The sequence below is a fragment of the Ursus arctos genome, unplaced genomic scaffold (genome assembly GCF_023065955.2).
Source record: "Ursus arctos isolate Adak ecotype North America unplaced genomic scaffold, UrsArc2.0 scaffold_7, whole genome shotgun sequence".
Classification (NCBI taxonomy): domain Eukaryota; kingdom Metazoa; phylum Chordata; class Mammalia; order Carnivora; family Ursidae; genus Ursus; species Ursus arctos.
The window spans coordinates 32298814-32322095 of NW_026623089.1; the positions used below are offsets into that span (position 1 = coordinate 32298814).

General features: G+C 41.0%; 1 protein-coding gene across 1 annotated transcript; it reads right to left on the minus strand.

Annotated features, from left to right (window-relative positions):
- Positions 1-12703: 12703 nt before the first annotated feature.
- On the minus strand, positions 12704-22681 carry SLC35G1 (solute carrier family 35 member G1). The gene is made up of 3 exons (XM_026481687.4): positions 22485-22681; positions 17812-17992; positions 12704-15765 (listed from the first exon to the last, which is right to left on the minus strand). The coding sequence occupies exons 1-3, from the start codon at positions 22660-22662 to the stop codon at positions 15027-15029; spliced, it is 1098 nt and encodes a 365-aa protein (XP_026337472.1). The 5' UTR covers positions 22663-22681; the 3' UTR covers positions 12704-15026.
- Between the last annotated feature and the right edge of the window lie 601 nt (positions 22682-23282).

A 23282-nucleotide genomic window follows, 5' to 3' on the forward strand; every position in this document is an offset into this window, starting at 1 on the left:
CTATGTAAAAGGTCTCTCTTTTTAGTAGAACTGAGCTCAGTGTGGACATGGGGTGGGTGCATTTAATGTCTGTGAAATCGAATTGCTTAAATTTTCTTGCTTCTTCTCATGAATAGACTCTAGACAAATTGTTTTCTTCTAAACATGTCTACTCGTATCTTAGAGATTGGTTTCGTTATGCGATTTCTAAAGATTTCCCTCTGACATTCTTATGTAGGGGTGGAAAAGTTTTCCTTTCTTCTGTTAAAAGACAGAATTCAACTGAGAAATTTAAAGATCTAATTGGCTTTATTCAATGGTTCATCAATCAGCAGCATGTTATCTAGCAAGTGGGACAAGGAAGTTGTAAGAGTGGATTGTTTCAGGCAAGGTTACCTTCCCTTAGGGCAAGCTCAGAGGTCTTATTATGCAGATGACCTCACTAGTGGGATCAGGAAATTCCAGACTGATTGGTTTAAAATTCCACTCCTGCCAGAGGCTGAAAATGCATTAGGTTGCACGTTAAGTCTTGGTGAGGTTTAGCATAAGTGACTCCATTTGTAGTCTGTTTCTTTTTAACACTTCCCTTCTAGGTTCTTTGGCTAGTCAAATAATTAAATTAACATAAGACAGATTAACAGGAGAAAAACAAATTTAATTTAAAATTTAATGTATCTATGGGAACCCTTTTAAAATATGACACTCAAAGGGCAGCCAGGTAGTTGAAACTCATACAAAATCTTGAGCTAAGGAAAGGGGCAGGAGTCTGGGTGTACAGAGGGAAGGAAGGCCATTCACAGGAAGGGCGAGGAGATGTTTGGAGAACAAAAGTTGCCCTGTGTTACAGATAAGTTTCTTAAGTAAAAAGATATCCCTGATAATAGCTCTCTTCCTGGTACAGGCCCCTTTTCCAATGTAAATTTAGGTATTTGAAAGGAAGGTAAAAAGCTTTTCCTGAATCTGCAGTTTCTTAAAAATAATCAGCCTAAAATAATCCTTATGCCGCATTTTGGGGTGACAAATTCTGCTCCTCTTCACCTATCAGAGCATAACTCAATCACAAAAATTCCAAGGTAGAATAATTAATATACGTTGATTGTTCATTAATTCACTCAGCAAATGATGATTAGATGCCTATCATATTTTTTTAAAAAAAGAAGAGCACATGTTTAGATACAGAAGAGTTTGTTGGCTGCCCCCAGCCCCTTGTCCTTTAAGCACTAATGAGGTCACCTTTTTGTGTTTTTCTAAAATAATGTCTGACTATAGCGACATCTACTGGTAAAATTGAGCTCTAAACCAAGTGTGTCCTGAGCCTATAGCCTCTAAGGTATTTTGACAATTCTTTTTTCCCCTAAAGTGTAGTCCAGCCGCACGTCCAGATCAGCATTCTGTGATAATGGTAACTTCTAAACCATCTCATTAAAGTCACTTTCCTGGAAATGATTTCTGAGTTTTAGAAGTTTTTCTGTTTGAAATACTATTGCTATCTTTGCTGAAAAATCCTAGCCTGAGCTTCCGGGAAGCCTTTTGAAAGGACCATTTTGGGGGTATAATGGTTGATTTAATGTGTCAACTTGGCTAGGCTATGATGCCCAATTGTTTGGTCAAACATCCATCTGGATGTTGGTGTGAAGATATTTTTAAGATGTGACTAACATTTATTATTTTTTTTAAGATTTATTTATTTGGGCACCTGGGTAGCATCTGCCTTCTGCTCAGGTCATGATCCCAGGGTCCTGGGATCAAGTCCCACATCAGGCTCCTTGCTCAGCAGGGAGTCTGCTTCTCCCTCTCCCTCTGCTCCTCCCCCCACTCACTCTTGCTCTCTCTCTCTCTTGCTCACTCTCTCAAATAAATTTAAAAAAAAAGAAATCTTTAAAAAAAATTCATGGGTTAAGATTCCATCCTCTCTCATACATACTGGATTTTGCTTCTCCTTGGTATAATTTTAACTACTCCCTCTACCCTGGCTCCATGCCCTTAGCCCACAAATATGCTCAAATTTCTTCCAATTAAATAAAATTAGATGGAACTTTCCTTAAACTCTCCTCCCCTCCCTTCTAGATACACCCAACACCTGTTTCTTCTTTAACTACCATTCTTTCCTCAATCCTTCAGCTGTTCCCCCTTCCCCAGATTTTTCACATTGGGACTTGAATATTCAACAATGATCAATAGTTTCTGCACCAAAATAAAGAGTAATTAAAATCTATTATTCAATTCTAAAGCTTTTCCTTCTGACTGAATCATTGTGAAAACGGCACTGCCTTTTTCCTATTAAATCACCTTGGGAGGGCCCAGTATTTTGGCTCTATTGCATATTAGATGTTTGTGTGTAAGATAAAAGCTATGTTCCAAACTGGTTTTCAAATAAGCATTGTTTTTCTTTTATCTTTTTATTTTGACATAATTTCAGAATTACAGAAACATTGCAAGAATTATATAAATTCCCATTACCTTTTACCCAGATTCTCTGAGTGAATATTTGAGAGTAAGTTCCAGACATGATGCCATATAGGCCGCCTATTATTCAAGATTCTCCAGAGAAACAAACCAACAGAAGATATATGTACAAATCTTAAGAGAGAGAGAGAATTATTTTAAGGAATTGGCTCATGCAATTGTGGGGGCTGGCAAGTCTGAAATTTGTAGAGCAGGCTGGCATACTTGAAATTTAGGTAAGAGTTGATGTTGATGTTGTCTTGAATCTAAATTCCTCAGGGAAGCAGCCTGCAAATTTAGACAGACTTTCTATGTTGCATTCTTGAAGAGAATTCCTTCCTTGGGAAGCCTAAATCTTTTCTCTCGAGCCTTCGACTGATTGGGTGAGGCCCATCTGCCATATGGATGATAATCTGGTTTACTCAAAGTCTACTGATATAAATGTTAATCACATCAGGGTGTCTGGATGGCTCAGTCAGTTAAGCATCTGACTCTTGATTTCAGCTCAGGTTGTGATCTTAGGGTCCTGAGATTGAGCCCCACATCAGGCTCTGTGCTCAGTGGGAAGTCTGCTTGGATTCTCTCTTCCTCTTCCCTTCTGCCCCACCTCTTTCTATCTCTCTCTAAAAATAAATAAATAAATCTCTTAAAAAGATTTAAAAGGTGCCACTTAACTCATGATATTTATAATTGTATATACCGCTAAATTATTTTTAAATAATAAAACTGCAGGACCAATAGAAGGTCATCAGCTTCTATATTTGCTAAGTGAAGACATAAAAAAAGAAAGAAAGAAAGAAAGAAAGAAAGAAAGAAAGAAACAGACAAAGCCATCCAAACAATGGTTATCCACTATTACCATCCTTTCATAAATAAAAGGTATTTAAACTCTAAATATAGAAAAAGTATAATGTGATCATGTGGTAAATTCAGCATGCAGGGGACACCTGGGTGGCTCAGTCGGTTTAGTGTCTGCCTTCGGCTCAGGTCATGATCCCAGGGTCCTGGGATATTGGTCCCACATTGGGCTTCTTGCTCATTGGGGAGCCTGCTTCTCCCTCTGCCTGCACTCACCCTGCTTGTGCTTTCTCTCTCTCTCTCTCTCCAACAAATAAATAAATAACATCTTTTAAAAAAAATTTTTTAGCATGATGTTCTAATTTCATTGAGGCCTATTTATATGGGCTCTAGCTTTTGGGGTCAGTCCTAGCTGAGCATGTATAAGCAGGTGTGTCTGCCCTGCTTGGATCCCGCCACAACGGGGTATTCTCACAGCATACCTTGGGTGGTTGCACACTCCCATTTCCTCTCTTGTGACCTTGGCTCTCCTTCTGACTTGCTTCCCAGTCAATCTGGGTAACCCCTGACCTGGCTCCAGGGTCTGGTTTCTCCTCCACCCAAAGGTAACCTCACAGGTGGAACCTGTGGCACCCATTTCTACTCACTTTATGGAAATGTCATGTTTATCTGCCAGGGTTATGACTACTTTATATCATCAACTCTGCCCTTTGTTAATATTCAAACTCATTTATCTCTTTCCGGTTGGTGTAACATTTCTTTTGTTTTCACCTTGTTTATCTCCTCATCATTGCTTCTCGTAGGTTTTTGTTTTTTTTTTTTGTCCAGGAAAATTGGTCAGCACCTTGTTCCTGCTGCTGTCACTGGCATAGTATGTGCCTCCAGCCTTCACAGGGAACAGCTGGCTTGGTGTCCATCTTCCTGGTGGTATGAGTGTTGTTCCCCCTGAGCTTCGTTTCCGCCCTTCCCTGCTTCACCACCTCTGGGGTAAAGTCCAGACCAATTCAACTCCTTATATCTGTAAATAGGAAGCATGCTTTGGGTCAAATTGACCCATGTGTGCCTCTGTCCTTTGCTGGCTGTGTGACTTTACACAAGTCTCTTAAACATGCTGAGTCTTATCTTTCTCATCTGTAGAAGAGGGAAAAGAACATCAATCTCATAAGAATATTCCAGGGATAAAATGAGAGGAAAATCTAAGAGCTTTGACATGTGCTGGCACATAGCAGGACTACAGAAGTAGTGTCTGTTCTTATAATCCTTCTTTACTCCCAGCACTTTCTAGAACTGGGCTGTCGGACATGGTAACCACTATTTCTATGTGTCCATTGAGCATCTGAAATGTGGCTGGTCTCAGCTGAGATGTGCTGAAACTGAAATAGACACCAGGCTTAGTGTGACTAAAAGTGTATAATAACTCACTAATAATTTTTTATATTGATTACATGTTGAAATGGTAGTATTTTGGATATATTGGATTAAATCAGATATGTTGTTAAAATTAATTTCACCTATTTCTTTTTACATTATTTAATAAAGCCATCAGAAAATTCAGAATTATGTATTGTCCTAGTCAGCAAAGGCTGCTATTACAAAATACCATTGACTGAGTGGCTTAAACAACTAATAGTTATTTCTCACAGCTTTGGAAGCTAGGAAGTCCATGATCAAGGTGCTGGTATATTTGGTTCCTGGTAAGGGCTTTCTGACTGTATCCTTACATGGTGGAGAAAGAGAGAGGGCTCCAGTCTCTTCCTCTTCTTGTAAGGACACTAATCCCTTAATAGGGACCCTATCTTCATGACCTCATCTAAACCCAATTACCTTCTAAAGCCCTCCCCCTCTTAATACCATCACACTGGGGGTTAGGGCTTCAACATGAATTTTGGAGGGACATATTCAGTCCATAACACATACGTAGCTTGCATTATATTTCTACTGGCCTGTGCTGTTGTAGAATCTGATTTTTGTCTGTGAAATAGAAAAGGGTGACAAAGTGTTGTCTGGGATCTTTCTTTAGCAATCAGTCCTGGATATGATTCCATAGCCCACTTGATATCCCTGTTGAGGATGTTATGTTGTCTTTATCACTTTATCACTTATTCATCTTAAACATCTGTATTGTTAATTGCTTTTTTCATGTTCCTAGAAAATCAAAGACAGCATGTAATGAGATAGAGTGGTGTCACCTGGAAAAGATTGGTCAGACACTCCAACGCATCCCGAAGGGGGGGCACCACCACAGTGAAATTATCACAGTTCAGGGTCAAGTCATGATGGAGGGAGAATCTGGTTGGTCAGCATATGGGTAGCAAATACTGGGTATTGATTAAGGTATTTTGGGTACAAGTAACAGAAACTGATTCTACTTTAGTCATGAATAGGGGATTAATTGGAATGTTAATGGTGAGCTCACAGACTTGACAAAAGAGCTGGACACCTCTTGGCAGCCAGCACCCAAGGCCCACCTTACTGGGCACTGCTGTCAGACAACTCAACTATGTGCCTTCTGCTTTTGTGACTCTGCTCAATGTTCAAATGATCAGGAGAGAGAAACTTAACTTTGTTGCAGTCACGTCATGGGCCCACCCAGTCCTTAGGCCATTGGTGGTGGGATTCTGTATTGCCAGCTCCACTAGAACTATATGGAATTAGGTTTGGGTGGTTCTCAGAAGGGATGAGGTTGCAGCAGAGATAATGTTATGTGTTCACCAAATTCTGTTTTCTTTTCCTCTTCCTGGAAAATGAAAACCTAATTTCCTACCTTCCTTTTCAGTTAGGTTAAGGTGAATGAGATATAGGTGGAAGTGGTATTTTGCATATGCAAGTCTATGTGGTCATAAAATTTGCAGCAAGCGTGTAGGCTACGTGTTTAAGGGGTTAGGACTTTAGGATGGAAGGAGCCTAGAAGCCTGAGTCATCACTTAAAGGAGAAACTACAGAGAGCTTGTAACTTACAACTTAATCAGACTGTGATATAATTAAGAAATAAAACTATTGGTACATTTGGGGGTTGTTATACTAGCTAGCATAATCACCCTGAGTAATACAGGAGTGTTATCTTAGAAGAAAGGGGATAAGGGATGCTGGGAATACAATATATCTCTCTGGGAAGAGTCACAGTAACCAAGTACATGGAGACTGATATATGGAACAATGCCAATTTTACTAATATACAGTGAGAAATAGAACAGTTTAGGGAACCAAGGGCTTAATTGTTTGCTTAATCCATTACCTTCTGCATTTAAAGTATATGAGAAGCCAAATTATGATTGCATAGATACTGATAACATGGATTACAAAGAATAAGGGGTGTGATTTTATAGTTATAGTTTTCAGTAGCAAGAGGACTTGACTGCATAATCACTGGCTGTATTTCTTAAAATGGAGTTGAAGAGTCCCTTGGACTACACTGCAGTGTGCCAGGGGGCACATAAAACTCAGGATTTTTTTTTTTTTTTAAGCATGGCTTCCGGCTTACGGTGAGCAGTAGAGTAGCAGAGTCCAGAATGTAAGCTTGGAGTTTGACAGACCAGGGTTTTAAGACCCAGGTTCTACTGCTATTAGCAAGTAGACAAGTCACTTAACTTGGACATGTTATGTAACTTCTTCAAGCCTCTCTTTCCTCAATGAAGAAATGAAGACAATAAAAAGCCTTCCTTACAGAGTTGCAAGGACTCAATGATCCAGAGCACAAAAAGCAGTTAGGAGAGTAGTTGTTACATAAAGGATACAATAAAGGGTAGTGGTTATTGTTATTGTGTTGTGGTTTTAGCTCCAGACTGTGGTGATCCCACTGTGATTATGCCTCTAGGCTCTTCTTAGCTGTTAGGGGTATTTTAGGGAGAAAAACTGGGAACTCACCATCTCTCATTCCCTCTACAATGGGAACATGCCTTGTACAACCACCCTACTTTCCTGCTTCCACAGCTGGCCAACACTTCTTCTGATTGGTACATTACACCCTTACAAATGTTCTTAGTACATCTAGGTAAGTTATGGCTAAATGTGGCTGGCCCAGAATTCAATTCTGTTTATGTAGGTGACCTTGCGTAGCTTTGTTCCTTGTTCTTCCTTGGTTTGTGATCTCAGGAGGCAATCTCATTTCGAGGTTCTTGTTGTAGCACACGTGTACGGATTATTATAGTGTGTGTATGTCATATTTGCGTCCAGTTTTGGCCATTTTAAGAGCAATATTTGACAATATTTGATGTTTCCCTTCATTGACTGTGATTGTATATGGCTACTTCTAAATAAATACTGATTAACATATTGAAAGAAATAAAACTAAAATACAAACAGTGTTGTCATCGCCTTCTAGTCTTTCACATTCAGCTCTTGCTACATGCGTGGGAAAGAAGAGAGGAAGAGGGCACATATACCTTCAAATCCCAAAGTCAAGAAACAATCTTTTTGCCACAGTGACTCCCTATCATGCATTCTACCCCAGCTAGGGAGATGACATGGAGTATTAGAAAGGTCAAGTCTTTGTGATCAGGCAGACCTTGGATAGTGGCCAACTTCATCCTTTATGAGTGAGGGCGTTAGACTTTACTAGGTAGGTGACCCTACTCAAGCTCTTTGAACTTCAGTTTTATTATTCAGCCCATCCCCCAGAGTTGGCAAGGACTGAATGAGACAAAGATCAAGAAGCTCCTGGCCTGGATGGGACATATTAAGTAAATATTGGTTTCCTTTTCATGTAAAAATGGTTTTGGTGCTATGGAAAGGCAGATATCTGGCTCAGGGCTGGGCAATGCTTTCTGGGATCTTGGAATACACACACACACACACACACACACACACACACACACACACATATTATATATGTATATAAAATACGTATTTTTAAAGATTTTATTTATTTATTTGAGAGAGAGCAAATGAGTGAAAGAGCATGAGTACACAGTGGGGGGGGGGGCTGTGGAACAGAGGGAGAAGGAGAAGCAGACTCACACTGAGCAGGGAGCCCTACCTGGGGCTCCAACCCAGGACCCTGGGATCATGACCTGAGCTGAAGGCAGATGCTTAACTGACTGAGCCACCCCTTGGAGGATATATTTCTATTAAAAAGCTGAAGTTCAGGATTTCCTTTTGTATTTTCTTCAATCGTGGAGCATGTGGGAATTTTTTTTTAAAGATTTATTTATTTTTGTGAGAGAGAGAGAATGAGAGAGAGCACAAGCAGGGGGAGCAGCCAGCAGGGGGAGGGGGAGAAGCGGGCTCCCAGCTAAGCAGGGAGCCCTATGTGGGACTGGATCACAGGACCCTGGGATCACGACCTGAGCTGAACGCAGATGCTCAACCGACTGAGCCACCCAGGCGCCCCGAGCACGTGGGAATTTAAATCTGATTAGTGGGCTGAATGAGGCAAAAGGAAGTCAATGATGGTGAGCCAAGGTGATGGCTCAGATTAAAGCACTAAACATTTCTCTATGCATATGTATGTGGATATATATATGGATATCTTTTACCTCTACCTTTCTTTTCTCCCTTCCTTTCTACAAGTCATTTTTGTTTGTTTCACCAGTTTTTTTTTTTTAATTTTGTTTTTTGACTAGGTCACATATGTACATGGTTCAGAATTTGAAAGGTATAAAAGGGAATTTAGTGAAAAGTCTCCTTTCCACTCTTTCAGCCCCCAAATTCTCCCTAAAGGCAACCAGTGTTACCAGTTCCTTATGTATTCTCTTGGAATATTCTGGTTACCCTCTTTTTATATAAATGAATACAGGCTATGCTGTACTACTATCTGAATCTTGCTTTTTCACTTAATAATCCTGAAGATTACTCCACACTCATACATGGAAATCTCCCTTGCTCTTCCCTAATTTATTTTTATTGTATTGTATTTCATTTTATGTATGTACTGTAAGGGCCAAGCACAGGCCACCCTCAAATGCGCCACTTTGGCATATTGAATATTTTAAATAAAAGTTACTGAAGAGACAGCCTGTGCAAGAAGGACACTCAGACCCTCTTCTGTCCTCCTGAAAGCAGGAATGAAATCTCCCATGTGACAGTTACCCTCCCTGTACAAAGAAGTAGAGATATTTTTATCACCACAACTGAAAATTTAGAGCCAAGAAGGCTGTATAATCAACTCTTGTTACTTTTTACTAATTTACTAACCCAGCCCAAATACTGTTTAGAATTCCTTACTAACTGAAGCTCCCAAGGTTATCTTTGTCCTGTCAATTCCTCATAGATTGATGGTCTCTTTGTAGTATAAAAACTGCCTGCTTGGTCATTTCTTTAGGTCTCAATTTCATTATTGGGCCTCTGTGCACATGTAATAAAACTTTGTGGGGTTTTTTTTTCTTCCATTAATCTGTCTTATGTAAATTTAATTATTAGTCCAGCTAGAGGAACCTTGGACAGAGGAAAATTTCAGTACCATTACTTATCTAGTCATTTAACCCATTACCAGTAGCATTACTTATTTAACATCAGACTAGCTCAATTTTCTTTTTTGCTATTATAAGTAATGCTGCAATGAATAAACGTGTACATTTTATTTGCAATAATGCGGTATATCTATAAGATAAATTCCTGAAATGGAATTTCTGGGTGAAAAATATGTTCATTTTAAATTGATAGATGCTGCCAAATTGCCCTTCATAGAAGTTGTACCAATCAATGCACATACCTACCTGCAAAGTATCAAGGAATTCTGGCTTTTCTAAAATGCACATACAAAGGAACTAATACACACGTAGGAAGTAACAGAGACAACTTGATATGACTCTATGAGCATAGGCCAATTGGATTTCTTTTCCTTTGCTCTCTTTTGTGTAGATAATTTGGATTTCTTATATACATTTAGAGTTGTTAAACTCACAATTCTAAAATGGAACATCACATTAAAGATGTTTCTAATTTTAAAACTGTTATTGAGCTGCATTTCAAACTGTCAGAACATCATGAAAAAGTTCTTAGATTTGATGGTGGGCTTAACCGTTGTTATTTTTTTTAGGTTTCAAATTTGATAACACTATATATTAAATCTGCAGCTTGGGAACTTCTTGGTTTTGTATTCCTTTACTCTCTTAAACATTATCGAGAACTCCAAAGAGCTTCTGTTAGGGATGCCTGGGTGGCTCAGATGGTTAGGTGTATGCCTTCAGCTCAGGTCATGATCTCAGAGTTCTGGGATTGAGTCCCACACCAGGCTCCCTGCTCAGTGGGGAGCCTGCTTCTCCCTCTCTCTCTGCCTGCCGCTCCCCCTGCTTGTGCTCTCTCTGACAAATAAATAAAATCTTAAAAAAAAAAAAAGAGCTTCTGTTATGTGGATTATATATAGATATTTACCATATTTGAAAGCAAAACTGAAAAAATTATTTATTAAAATAATTCCATAATGTTAACATAAATAATATTCTTATGAAAAATAACTATTAAAAAAATAGTGAGAATAGTGTTGTTTTATATTGTTACAAATCTGACCTAATAGATGATTGCTGGCATGGTACCTCATGTAATCCAGTGGAACATTTCCCGTGGACTGGACTTCTGTGATGCAACATTTCCTGCTCTGCCTTGACACTAGATATGTCTTCTCCTTACTCTCCTTCTATAAAGCCCCACACCAATTTCTAGGAGATGATGAGCAGCACAAAGTTTCAAAGTCTCTCTGTGAATTGGTCTTCCAAGTCCAGCTCCAAACCTAGTGCTCAGTAGGCTAAAACTTGGATGGGTCTTTGTGGATCAGAGAGTCCCTGTTAGAACATCTTGCAGAATTCCAAGTGAATATGGTAGCTGTATTAGATTTCATAGAAGGGACCAAAGGGACCAAATAATGGTGTGCTTGGGGTGGTACCCAGGCTTTATGTGCCCAACCTACACCCTACAAATCAAATTCTAATGCCCAGTGTTGACCACAGCTCCATACACCTGCATTAGAGGCCAACATGGTACATAAAGACATCTGGCTCTCTTACCACTAGATTACCCTCAAGAGACTAATTGTGCTTATTGAGTGAACAGATAAGGGGCTAGAAGAGCCATGCTGAGTCTAGAGAATAGTGCATGGGAAACACATAGAAAATCGGGCTCATTCCCCAGCCAGAGCCAAGTGTAATGCAGAGGATCAGAGCTAAAGCCAGAACTGGAAAGGTAGCAAAACCTATGTGTAAAATAAAGACCCGTGACGCTTGGCCACCTATGTGGGCAGATCAGCCAGGAAATTGAGAACTGTCCAACAGTGGAATTTGTGCTGGCAGAAGGGAGTCAAATGGGGTTTGAAATCCATTAGACTGTGCCTGTAGCTCCCGGTGAAACTGCTCAGAGTAAGGACCCTGAACTGGGCATCATTTTGAAGAGAGAGAATGTTCAACTCTACTACAGTTTGATACTTATGTGTTTTTATCTTCCTTTTTGGTCTACAAGTCCTTCTATGGCACTCCTTTGTAAATGAGGACAGGCTGAGGTACACTGTGACTGACTCTGCTGGGAAGTGATATCACCACACTCACATCTCCAGTCCAGTGCTTTACCATTCGGTCAGACTGGGCTAGTGTGGGTGGGAGAAGCTAGAGGCAGCAGAAGAAACAAAAGCTCAAGCTGAGCCTTTGGAGTTTAAGAGGTTTTAGAGGACAAAGAAAAGGGGCAAAAGAAGCAGGGGAGACCCAGGAAGGAATCTCTTGGCAAATGTGGAAGTTGGTGGGGAGATTGGTAAGAGTATTGATTTGTGATGGGACATGGGAAATCAGCTTGGAGAAGTGGGAATAGGGTCAAATAATTTAGATGAGATGTCGTATGTGATACGGCAACATTATGGTTTTATGAGAACCAAAGTAACAAAGCAGGGCTTTAGGAAGGTCAGCCTGGCAGTGAGACAAGGATCTGAGTGGGAGAGAGTCAAGCAGTAGGGTAACACGTTAGGAGACTGTTGTAATTCAGCTGTGAGGTGCTCAATCTTGGAATGAGATGGTAACAGTGGAAATGGCAAGGAAAGAATGAATCATGAGATAATAAGACAGACACCCCAGGACTTAGTGACAGATTAGCTATGGAACAAAAGTACGGGTTCAAAGCTGCTCCAAGCTAGGGGTGTCTAGAAACATGAAGGTTAGGGCCTTTATTTTAGAGATACTAGATTTGATTTAACAGTATCAGAGGAACAAAAAAACCAGATTGATTGGTGGGACACCTGGTGGTTCCAGTCAGTTAGGCATCTGCTTTCGGCTCGGGTCATGATCCCAGGGTCCTGGGATAGAGCCCCACATCGGGCCCTTGCTCAGTGGGGAGCCTGCTTCTCCTTCTGCCTGCTGCTCCCCCTGCTTTGTGTTCTCTGACAAATAAATAAAATCTTAAAAAAAAAAAAAAAGAACAGAAATAAAACAGATTGAAACTTGAGATTACATCACAGCTGAATGACTAGGGATCAATACCCTTTATAAAATGAGTTTTGAAGCACATGGATGAAAAAGGAAGTTAGATTAGTGAGCACATTTGCTATAATCATAAAAACCAACATATAGCCTTCTTTCATATTAACTTTATTAGTATTTATAAAATAAAAACAATTTATGAAAATATTTTCAAGATATAGAAACTACAATCTTTGCAAAATATACACACCCATAATTGTTACAATACACATCCTTGTACACACCTTGGACATTATAAAAGTGTTTTAAGAATGACACCCTGTAAAAGTTGAGAGAAGAAACATTTTCTCCAACCTTGGTCATATATTGTGACATTCGAGTACTTAAACCACACACTACTGAAATAAAACATGTCTCTAGTGTACAGGCCCAAAGCGATTAAACTCTCAAAGTCCCATAGGTTCTTTTATTGTGCAAGGTAAAGAACCAGCAGAGGGTTCCCTGAGTTAATTTACCTTAGGTAGCTTAAACAGTGGTTTACTTTCCATACTTTATCATGGAAATAAGGGAAAGGAGAAGGCCGTGGAAACCCAACTTGGGCAGATGCCTCCCCAGCATCTCTATCTGTGCAGCGTGGCTCCTACAAGAGGATTTCTAATCTTTGAGCTCTAAAATGCTCTGATTCTGTAACTATCTAAGATCCTTGCAAAATAATGCTTCTGCAATTCTAAACTCCAAAAGTTGTGGATTAGGCTAAAGTTATAATGATAGTGTGACTCCCCTAAGTAGACTTCATTTAGGATTTGTCAGGTGGGAAGCATTTGGGAAGATCAGCAAGCTAAAAATTTCCTCTTGGAACTATTGGAAAAGATCCTTTCTCACCAAGGCATAAACCTGAGAAGCCAAGTTCTTTCTTTCTTTGGAAGAATTATGATGAAAGGGAGAAAAAGAGCCTATAATCTTTCAAATCTGCAGGCTTAAGATAATAACAGATGCTAGGTTGGACAGTATGAGTTGGAAAACATCATAGCTTCACCAATAAAGGGTTCATTGTGATAAAGAATCATTTGCGTGTACTCTACTTTCTGATTAACCTCCCAAGCCTTGCTAAATATTACATTCTCTTTTTAACTTCAGAGTATTGGCCTGATGAAGTTCCAGATAAAAACTGTTTGAATTCATGAAGTTAGTATCATGGTGCAGCACTGACATTTAATACCATACTGATATACTAGAATTTAACAGTGATTTTTTTTTTCTGTTCAAGAAACTACAAAGGTCAATCAACCATGGATTCATGTCTTTACATTTAACAAGTAACGTGAAGCATTATTACATATAATTCCATAAGGGAAAAGGACTATAAAAATAAGTTTAATAGGATTACTGTATTTTAAAAAGTTGTTTTAAAAAAATATATGCCACAGTCTTCTAAATATTTGGTGTAGAGAGGATAAGGGAGGTATCTATTAGGGTGAACCATAAGAAACTATGGGTTTTGTAAGTTAAAAAGGTAAAATTTCAGCAATTTCATATGGTTCAACCTAATAAAATCCTGAGAAAATTTTATTTGGCATCACACTATAAATTCAAAGAGAATTTATAGAAAATCACATTTCTAGTGAGGGGAAAATACTTCAGCATGGAAATGTGCACATTGGTTATGCCAAGATTTCTCTCTTGTGGTTTAAAGAACTGAAATCTTAGAAAGTTAAGAAAAATGTATTTCAAAAAGACAGAGGATAACTTAAAATTATAGAATGATAGCTACAGTCGTGAATGCCACTAAAACAAAACTAGCCAAACCTGGTGATCGAAAACCTTTTTTCTTAAAGTTTACATATAAAAATTCTGGCATCAAAATGAAAAGGCACTCATATGGGTTAAAAGACTGATAATCATTTACAGAAGCCTTGAAAATAAGGCTAATCTATTTGTATTATTAACACCATTAAGTAGGCACCTTTTCCAAGTTTCAGCTTTGGCCTCCTAAATGGAATTAGGTTTCATATGAATTTCCAACATAATACCAATTATAGCAGCATTATAATCAGTACGTTTCTTTCTTAGCCTCTACACTGCTAAAAGAGCATCTAAAATTTCTTACCCACCTATATCCCATCAGTACCAAAAATACACTTCAAAAAATTACATGTATTTATACCAGTCATAGAACTTTTTGCAGTGTTTTTTTCAACTAATTATCTGTCCTCTTACCGATGCCACCCCAACAACAAAAAACCCAAACCCAAACCGAAACCAAAACAATTGAGAAAAAAAATTGCTAGACCACACTGACTGGCTAAATTCTTAGCTAATTAAAGACATACCATATTCAAAAATGGTACTTTAATTATGAAATTTATTAAGTATAATCAGTGAAGGAAATGCAGATTTTCCAGGTGTGTGCACGTGTGGCGTGTCTGCACTTGGCGGGGGAGGGGGGGGAACCGTGCGCTTGGCAACAAAGCCTCATTTGGAGCCCTGGCACCATTTCCGCACGGCCGCGCCCGTGCTACTGGCTATGACGCACAGGGCCCCGCCCACCGTCCACCACGTGGGCACATCATTAAAGAAAATAATCTGGAAGATGAAAGCAAAGACCACATCCATAGTCTTCATTATTGCCACTGGCCCTGCTTTTTCTATTTGGATGGCTTTCGTGAGAAACACTTGACCCCCCAAACCAAACAGGCCGATGAGTATGAGAAACAGCCTGTCCAACCCGCAGTAAGGCAGACTCCACTCCCCGATGATGAAGAGGACGATGATGCTCTCCAGGAGGCCGAGGATGACGTAATACCAGATGCTCAGGAAGTAGTCCACGGACTTCCCCATCTTTCTGAGGATGACCAGAGTCAGGGCGGCAAAGACGGCGTGCGTGACCGCTGCGATCGTGCCCTTTAAGTGAAGGGAGTAGCTGTCGCCCCTGCCCGCGGCGCTGGCGCCAAACAGAAACGGGGGCCTCACGATAAGGATCACGCCGGTGATGGTGAAGACAGTGAACAGGGCATCCCAAGGGCTGTATTTCTCCTTGAGAAAGATGCAAGCAAAGATAGAGGTGAACACAGGCGAGCTAAACGTGATGACGGTGGCGTCGGCGAGGGATGTTGCCTGGAAAGCGTAGTACAGTAGGATCATGGCCGTAGAACCCAGGACTCCTCTGAGGAAGAGGAAAATTCGTTGACCTTTGGGGCCTATAAATCCAGTTCTGTAAATTCAAACGGAGGAATGCACATTAAACCAGCTTGGTATTTGCTTTTAATATTGCAATTCTTAATTAAACATTATTTTTGAAGTCCCGTCAAAAATAAGGGACTGCTAAATTAATTATAATAATGCTCACAACTGAATAGTATACACCTTTAAAAAAATGGTTTCTAAGTATAGCTAAAAACATGAAAGTGTTCACAGTATAAGCAAAAATATCACAAGAGAACTCCATAAATAGTATAATTACAATTCAGCAAATATAATTTTTCCTCTGTCTACACATGCTTGTAAAAAAGACAAAAAGGAAAATGTACTGAAATGTTCACAGTGGGTAAACCTTAACAGGTGGACTCATAGGTAATTTTTCTTCTTTATTTTCCCCCAATTTTCTACAATGACGATATATGATTTTTTTATAATAAATATAATTTCAAGATTGAGCTGTGCTACCTAAGAAAACTTGGTGCTGGCTAGTATGCATTGCCAATCTTGCAAGGTTTTCTATAAAAGCTGAGGCAATGCTAAAATTTATTTTAGCCATTGAATGTGAGACAACTTTTCATTGTTCTCTGCAGGAAGAGTTAAAATATAATGAAAAAGAACATATAACATTTATATAATAACTGCCACTCAATTTTTTTTTTAATTAAAAATTTACCAAGCAAAGTGCTGGGTACATGCCAGGCTAGGTGCAGCTTGCTGACGTGTGCCAGCACTGAACATCTACCTGAAGGCTAGCCTGTAGGCCTGATACAAGGACTCCAGGGTGTCTTTGGAGTTAGAAATGAAAGAGTGGGTCATCTTTGCCTCACACTTCGAAAATACTTGGAATACCATATCATCTTCCATGATAATGAAACATAAAATGGGTCAAAACAGATTGGTGCTAAGGATTTAAAAAATTCTTCCAGTGCCTTCCCCTGCCAATTCTTTTATTATGGGGAAGGTAACTGTGTTAGCATCAGTGGTCTCTTACCACCCTTAGAAATTTCTGAAGTCTTACCATCATTTCCTAAAATACTGTGACTGGTCCACACTTACACAGGAATTTCTGACAATATTAATTAGTAAGTTTTCACCTTTTTCACCAAATCTTCAGGATATGGGGTGAAACTATTCCAAATGAATCTTTACCGTGTTACAGATACAAGGAGACTTTGGTGGCATGTGACTGAAGCATTTAGTTCAGGGTTTAAGCATTTTTGCCCAAAGAGAGAAAGAGCCAGACTGCCACCATGGACCCAACTGGTCTCTCCTCCAAGGGTTCTAAGTACACAGGGGTGGTAGAGGTTATAATAGTGTGTGAGAGGCATAATTTTAATCTGGGAAAGGGTGGGGAGGGGGTTCTATATGGAAGGGAAAGAGGTGCTAGGTAGAGAGAGAACAGGAAGGATGGGGAATATAGTTTTCAACTATTGTTACATTCTATACAGAGTGCTCTGACCTATAATAAATTTTATTTGGCCCTTGCAGCCAAGGTGCCAGATAGAAGACAAAGAGTGTAATTCCCTCCAGTTCACAGATGAGGACACTAAACATGAAACTATTTAAAAACGCCTTGCTCAAGATGACCTTTTCCCTTTCCCACATCACCCTAAGGGGAAGACCTAGATATTATTATGGTAATCTTCTGTTTGCCCTGAAAACAGAGCAGCCCATTCTACTTAAAGAAACCTTGATATTAGGAGACACCACTGCTTCTTCTCATTTACTTTTGTCTTCTAAATACTAGTTATGCCAAGGGAAAGAAGGGAGGGTGGAATAAGATGGAGGGAATTATGTACAAGGAATGCTTTGTTCTCAAAATGGGGAGTGGAGAATAACTGAATCTCTTTCCCCTCCTTCGCTGGGCATGTGGTTTGTGCTTATGACAGCATCTTCTGTGGGTGGGTCCTTGTGACTTTTTAGTAATCAGAGCCAAAGGATGTAGGAACTGGTAAATCTACGGAAGGGATAAAGCAGACACTATAGAATAATTGAAGCAAGTCAGAAGATTTACAAACATCTGTTAATACCTTCTACTTTGCAGATAAGAAATACTTACTTTCTGTATATTAAGCAAGGGATAATGACTAGCATTTGGAACACACATCGGAATGCACTAATTTCTACAGCATGGACGTCTTGCACTTTTTTAACAAATAAAGAGGCCACTGAGAAAAGGAAGGCGGACAATAACGTATAAAACAAGCCAAGTCCAGGACAGGGTGCTTTCTTCTTGGCTTCTGAAAAAGATTAAGTTCTGGTTAGTCCTTGCTTCCAAGTATATGTTTTATTATTTTCACTTAGGAATTGAGAAAAATGGAACAGTGTTAATGGTTAACAGGCAAACAATGCTATCTCCTAAGCATATCCACTCTCTGAACCCGAACCACTCCCCACCAAGAATGAACAATCATTGAGGAAAGCAACAATTTAAATCCATAATTTTTAAATGCAGTTTTACCCTATAAAATGGATTTCCTTTGGCTCACTGAAGAATCACCCCTCACTTACAAGTCAAAAAGAAGTAAAAATGCTTGCCAAGACAGTGAGAGAAATCTTAAAGAAACGCTTGTCAAGACGGCTAAAGAAAAATGCTTCCAAGTGATAAGTTATTTCATCTCACTGGTGAACCGGGCTTTATGAAGAAAGTGTTCTTTTCTGGACAACAGTTTATAGCTGTGTCATATGGCTACTTGTTGATTATCTTACTTCCCCCACAAGCCTATGAACTCTTCCAGGCTGGGACCTCACCGTCTTGTTTATGCCTGGCTCATGGAAGACCCTGATTAAATATTTGCTGAATGAAAGAGTATGAGAAAACCTCATGGAAAGACGCCAAGTCTAACACCACTGGCGACAGCATATTCTGGGAAGGCTCTCTGTTTTGTTATTTTGAATGGTTAATCAAATCTTTTACTTTTCATGGCTTACAACTTATCTTTCATTTAGAGCATAAACTCTTTGAGGGCAGGGGGCTAGGTTATCTACCCCTCTGGCCTCAAAGTGCTTTAAAACAAAACTTTTAAAAAATTAGAACTGTCGTTGAGCACCATCTTCTTGGCAAGATCTGAACCAGGACACTACTGCTTTCTCTAGAGCCATCACATATTCAATACATTAATAACAGTCTGTATGAGCATTAAACTTTTGTTTCGCCCCTTTGTCTATCTTAGTTACTGAAGATAGAAGAACCTATTTTCAATCTCACACCCTCTCCCAACGCCATCATTCAGAGGGGAGTAAAAAGGGACAGAATTAGCAGAGAACTCCCTAAAAGATAGGTAACAAACTGAGGAATACATTAGTGTTCTTCTTTTTTGAAACAAATACAAAAACATGGAGAGAATAAGAAGGAAACACTACCGGCCCTCATCAGTTAAGAGCATAGCAAAACGGAAGGGTATATTGTTTGGGCACTTGCAACTTAGAGTAAAACTAGGATCATCATTCCAGTCTAGGAATTTACAACGTGTTACTCAGCTAGAGAACGGTATTGCATAATGTTTTTAAAAAATGCCCTTCTCTAATAAATGCAAACGCCAGGTTAATACATTTCAACATCCTCATAGCCCCAAGATACCTTTGCCCGCGAGTGATAAACACTTTGTGAATTGGGACCAAAGTATGACAATGCACAATCTCTCCAGGAGCGTTCTACAGCCTGACATGTGTAGTAAAAGATGCCATTGTGGTTAGAGGCCTCTCCCTCTTCCTGCTCCAGGTGCCCAGTTGAAGAAAATCATTTGGCGCTCATATCAAGGGTGGTATGTTGTAAGTGCCAGAATCCTCCACTTTCTGTTCACTACCTGTGTGCTCCGATAACACGGAAACAAACGGCACATACTCAGCCCATGAGAAGGAAACTTTAGAAGACTTCCAAGTTAAGCACCACAAAATACATGCCTTGGCTGTGGTCAGCCTCAGAGTTCAGCTTCTGAAATTTCAGAGTTCAGGTCCAAATAAAATAGTTTTTCTTAAAAGAAACACAACTCATACATGGAACCTACACCCTCAGACGGAACAGGAAGATCAAGGACAGAAAATATCTCCCTGGCCTATGTTTCAAGGATCTTCTCCAGTCTAAACTTTTGAATTTTTCTCCAGGAATATTTTAACTTAACATGATATTTTAACTCTTTTAAAACTTAATTTTACACCCCTGGTTTTGATTATCTTGTCTCTTAAAACACAGCCACTCACATATTTTCTTGCCTATAAACACTTAAGGCCCATGATTGCAATTCTTACAAGACCTGGCTGAACTTGATTATTTGTTATGAGGGTGAGGCCTGGTTCTACTCAAGAGGACCTGTCTCTTACTGAATAATAATTTCCATTCTGCCAATGGAGATGATCAAGAGAGCACCATAATCCAAAGAGGCATTTGCTTATATAATGTGCTTCTGTGATCATATTCCACCACAAGCATAGCTAATAATGTGGCAACTCTAAATAATTCAAATTAAGTAAGTACCCACAGTGCAACTTCTGAGTTAGAAGAAAACTGAAAAGTTGATCAGTTTCTCTATTCTCTGCTTTAAACTGGTGATTCACAACCCTGGCTGGGAATGACAATCGACTGAGTAACTTCTTTAACTTCAGTTCCTGAGCCCTATCCCAGACCCACTGATACAGGATCTTTGCAACTGTAAAAAGTTCTACCAGCTTGAGAACCAGTGCTACACTAGAGAACTCCTTCCAGGGGCATATGAGGCACAGGTAAAGGACAATTTCTCCTTGCTTCAGTCCAAGATCCACACTGTCCCTCAAGAAAATAAACAGATATCTTAGGATACCTAAATGCTGTCTGTGAAGGTTATCCAAGAATGTAGAAAACTGGTAACAGTTTCAACCCCAACACGAAAATGAGCTTTCTTCAAAAATCCATGATCAAGCCGTTAAAATGATACTGTCACAAAGTTCAACGACAACATTTCTATGGCAGTCCTGTTTTCAGAAAATTATCTGGTTATCTTACAGTAACTATTACTAAGTCTTACTGTTAGCAATTTTCTTTGATGTTAAAATACTCCACAAGATTCCTAAGTGCGGTCGCTTGTATAGGTTTATCATTTTGCCACGTGCTGCCTGAATGTACAGTAGTCCTCTTTGGCTCACAAGAGCGGAAACATTTGAGTTCGTAAGGACTGACTCAGCATTCCATCAAAATGACATTCAGCCATAATAACTGATAGGGTGAGAAATTCACCTCTTCACGGGCTGTACACCTGCTCAGCACAGCTCGGAGCGACCCCTGCTCTGGAGCCACCAGCCCATCAAAAATAATCAGAAGTCTGATCATTTCTGTTAGCATTCAGGACAAAAATGGAGCAAGAATCATCTTCTGAGGTTCGTTTCTCTAAACTGAGGAAAGTGCATAATGTGGAAAGTTCGTAATACAGAAAGGGGGAAATAGGGTTGGGTAACGAGGCATAGAAGTCTGGGGTCACACTTAGTGGAGGCCACCAAGAGGATGAGATGGTGCAGACTGTGTAACTTTGTCTTGAAAGGACATCTACCTTTTTCCTGGAGTTTAAGGAGGAATGTGCTTAAAGTAGCACTGTGGTTGGCACAAAGGGCCTTGGCCTGGGTCTCTGGCATGCTGGGATCCTTAACCTTGGTGCCGCAGGGACCTGTGCCGTGTCTCACCCATATGTGCCAGATCTGGGAAAAACAAGGCAACCCCCGCTCTGAAGCCCTCACCTTCCTGGGGTTCACTTTCCTCATTTATGGAAGGAAGAGGCTGAACAAGATCAAGGTGTTTTTACACAGGGTCCCCGGCTCTGGAGACAAGTCTGTGAACCTCTTAACAATGTTATGTAAGATTGTACCTCTGCCCTGTTTAGTATTCCAATTGCTAAGAAAACCCTCCTGTATTTGTTTCTGTCTACGAGAACAATGATTCAAATTTTAAAAAAAGAGAAAAAAATCACAAAATATTCATTATATTAATAACAGAAATCTGGTTTAGTTCAGTGTGAGCTGTTACGAATATACTGTAAAAATTTACAACAACAAAGTCCTCCTAACCCCAAAAGTTTGAGAACCAGTGGTCCCACTCCACTCTGCCTTCCCAAAATTCTAAGATTCTGAGGCAAACATTTTCTAGACTCATTTTCTAGACTCTATGCTTTTTTTTTTTTTTTTTTAATTAAGTAGGCTCTATGTCCAGCATGGAGCCCAACTCAGGGCTTGAACTCATACCTTGATATGAAAAACTCAGCCGGGATCAAGGGTCTCACGCTTAACGGACTGAGCCACCCAGGCGCCCTATACTCTGCTTTTCAACTTCCTCTTGAAGGAACACCGCTTACCGCTGTCATCAGTGTTCATGGTTTAGCTCCCTCCCAACCTCAGCCGGCTGCGGGATGGCCTCTTACTGATCCCCCAACCTCCAACCTCGGCAGGGCGCACCGAACTGCAATCTGACTCCGCGGTCCTGCCCGCAACACTTTAATTATAGGAACAGTTTCAGAATCCCAAAAGGGTTCCAAACACAATCAGAAACTTTCTCCGGTCTTCGCGCTAGCGGGGCGAAAGGGGCTTCTGCTTTGCAGACCCCCAGGTGAGGGCTCCAAGGGTTTTCCCCAGCTCTGATCAGGGTATGGATGGGGGCGCGGTCCTTACCGCGCCCCCGGCCCGCAGCTGCGGGGACCTTCGCCCGCTCGCGCCCGCACTCCCACCCCTACCCCAGGGGCAAGACCCACGCCCGGGTCCGCACCCCACACTCACCCTGCGGAGCACACAAGCCGCACGGCGAGGAGCCGAACAGCCAGCACCTGCCGGGGCCGGGAGTCCCCCCTGCCTCGGCCGCCGCGGGCTCCTCGATCGCGCCCTGCGGCGCGTCGTCGGCCAGCCGCAGCCCGGGCTCTGGCACCTCGGCTGCCCCGGCGCTGTCCAGGGGCCGCATCGCGCGGCCGGCGCTCTCCTCCGCGCCGCGGCGACTAGCGCTGCGAGCAGCGGCTCCGCTGCCCGGCTCTTCCGGCCGGCGGCGGGGCGGGGCGCATGCGCGCGCGGCCTTCCTCCCCCTGCCGGGGACCGCGGTTGTCCTCCGCTGCCCTGTTACCTTCAGCTCCTGGAGCCTCCTGCGCAGGAGGAGGCTGGCTACCTCCCTGCTCTGGCGCTGGTGCCCACAACTGGTCCGAGGGCGTCTTCCCCTCTGCTGCGGTCCGGCTAGACTGGCCAGCGGCTTGGAGTCATCCTTCTCCAGGCACAGTGGACTCCTTTCTGTCGTTGCAAAGAGAGGGAGGGACGCCTGTGGGTCCTGTGGCCTTCTTTTGGGGTAGGCCATCGGGAGGTTAGGAGAATGTGCGTTTATTTAATGGTGTGGCGCCGCATTCAGCACCTCTGGAATACCCTGGAGACCCTGCCAAGCACAGTGCCTGTCTTTGTCTCCTTACCAGTTACCCAAGGAAGGTAGAATTTTCCCGGTTTTAGGTTAAAAAAAAAAAAGGATTAGCACATACCCATAGGGAAAATATATCTGTAAGACTGGGGCAGAACCCATTTATGTGTTCTTTGTAACAGTAG

Bases quoted from the DNA above. Each gene is read 5' to 3' on its own strand.
- SLC35G1 (XM_026481687.4), bottom strand. From the start codon at position 22,662: ATGCGGCCCCTGGACAGCGCCGGGGCAGCCGAGGTGCCAGAGCCCGGG. The intron at 17,993-22,484 runs GTGAGTGTGGGG...AATCTTTTTCAG, and splicing joins CGGCTTGTGTGCTCCGCAGG to AAGCCAAGAAGAAAGCACCC. The intron at 15,766-17,811 runs GTAAGTATTTCT...TTGAATTTACAG, and splicing joins CCTTGCTTAATATACAGAAA to AACTGGATTTATAGGCCCCA.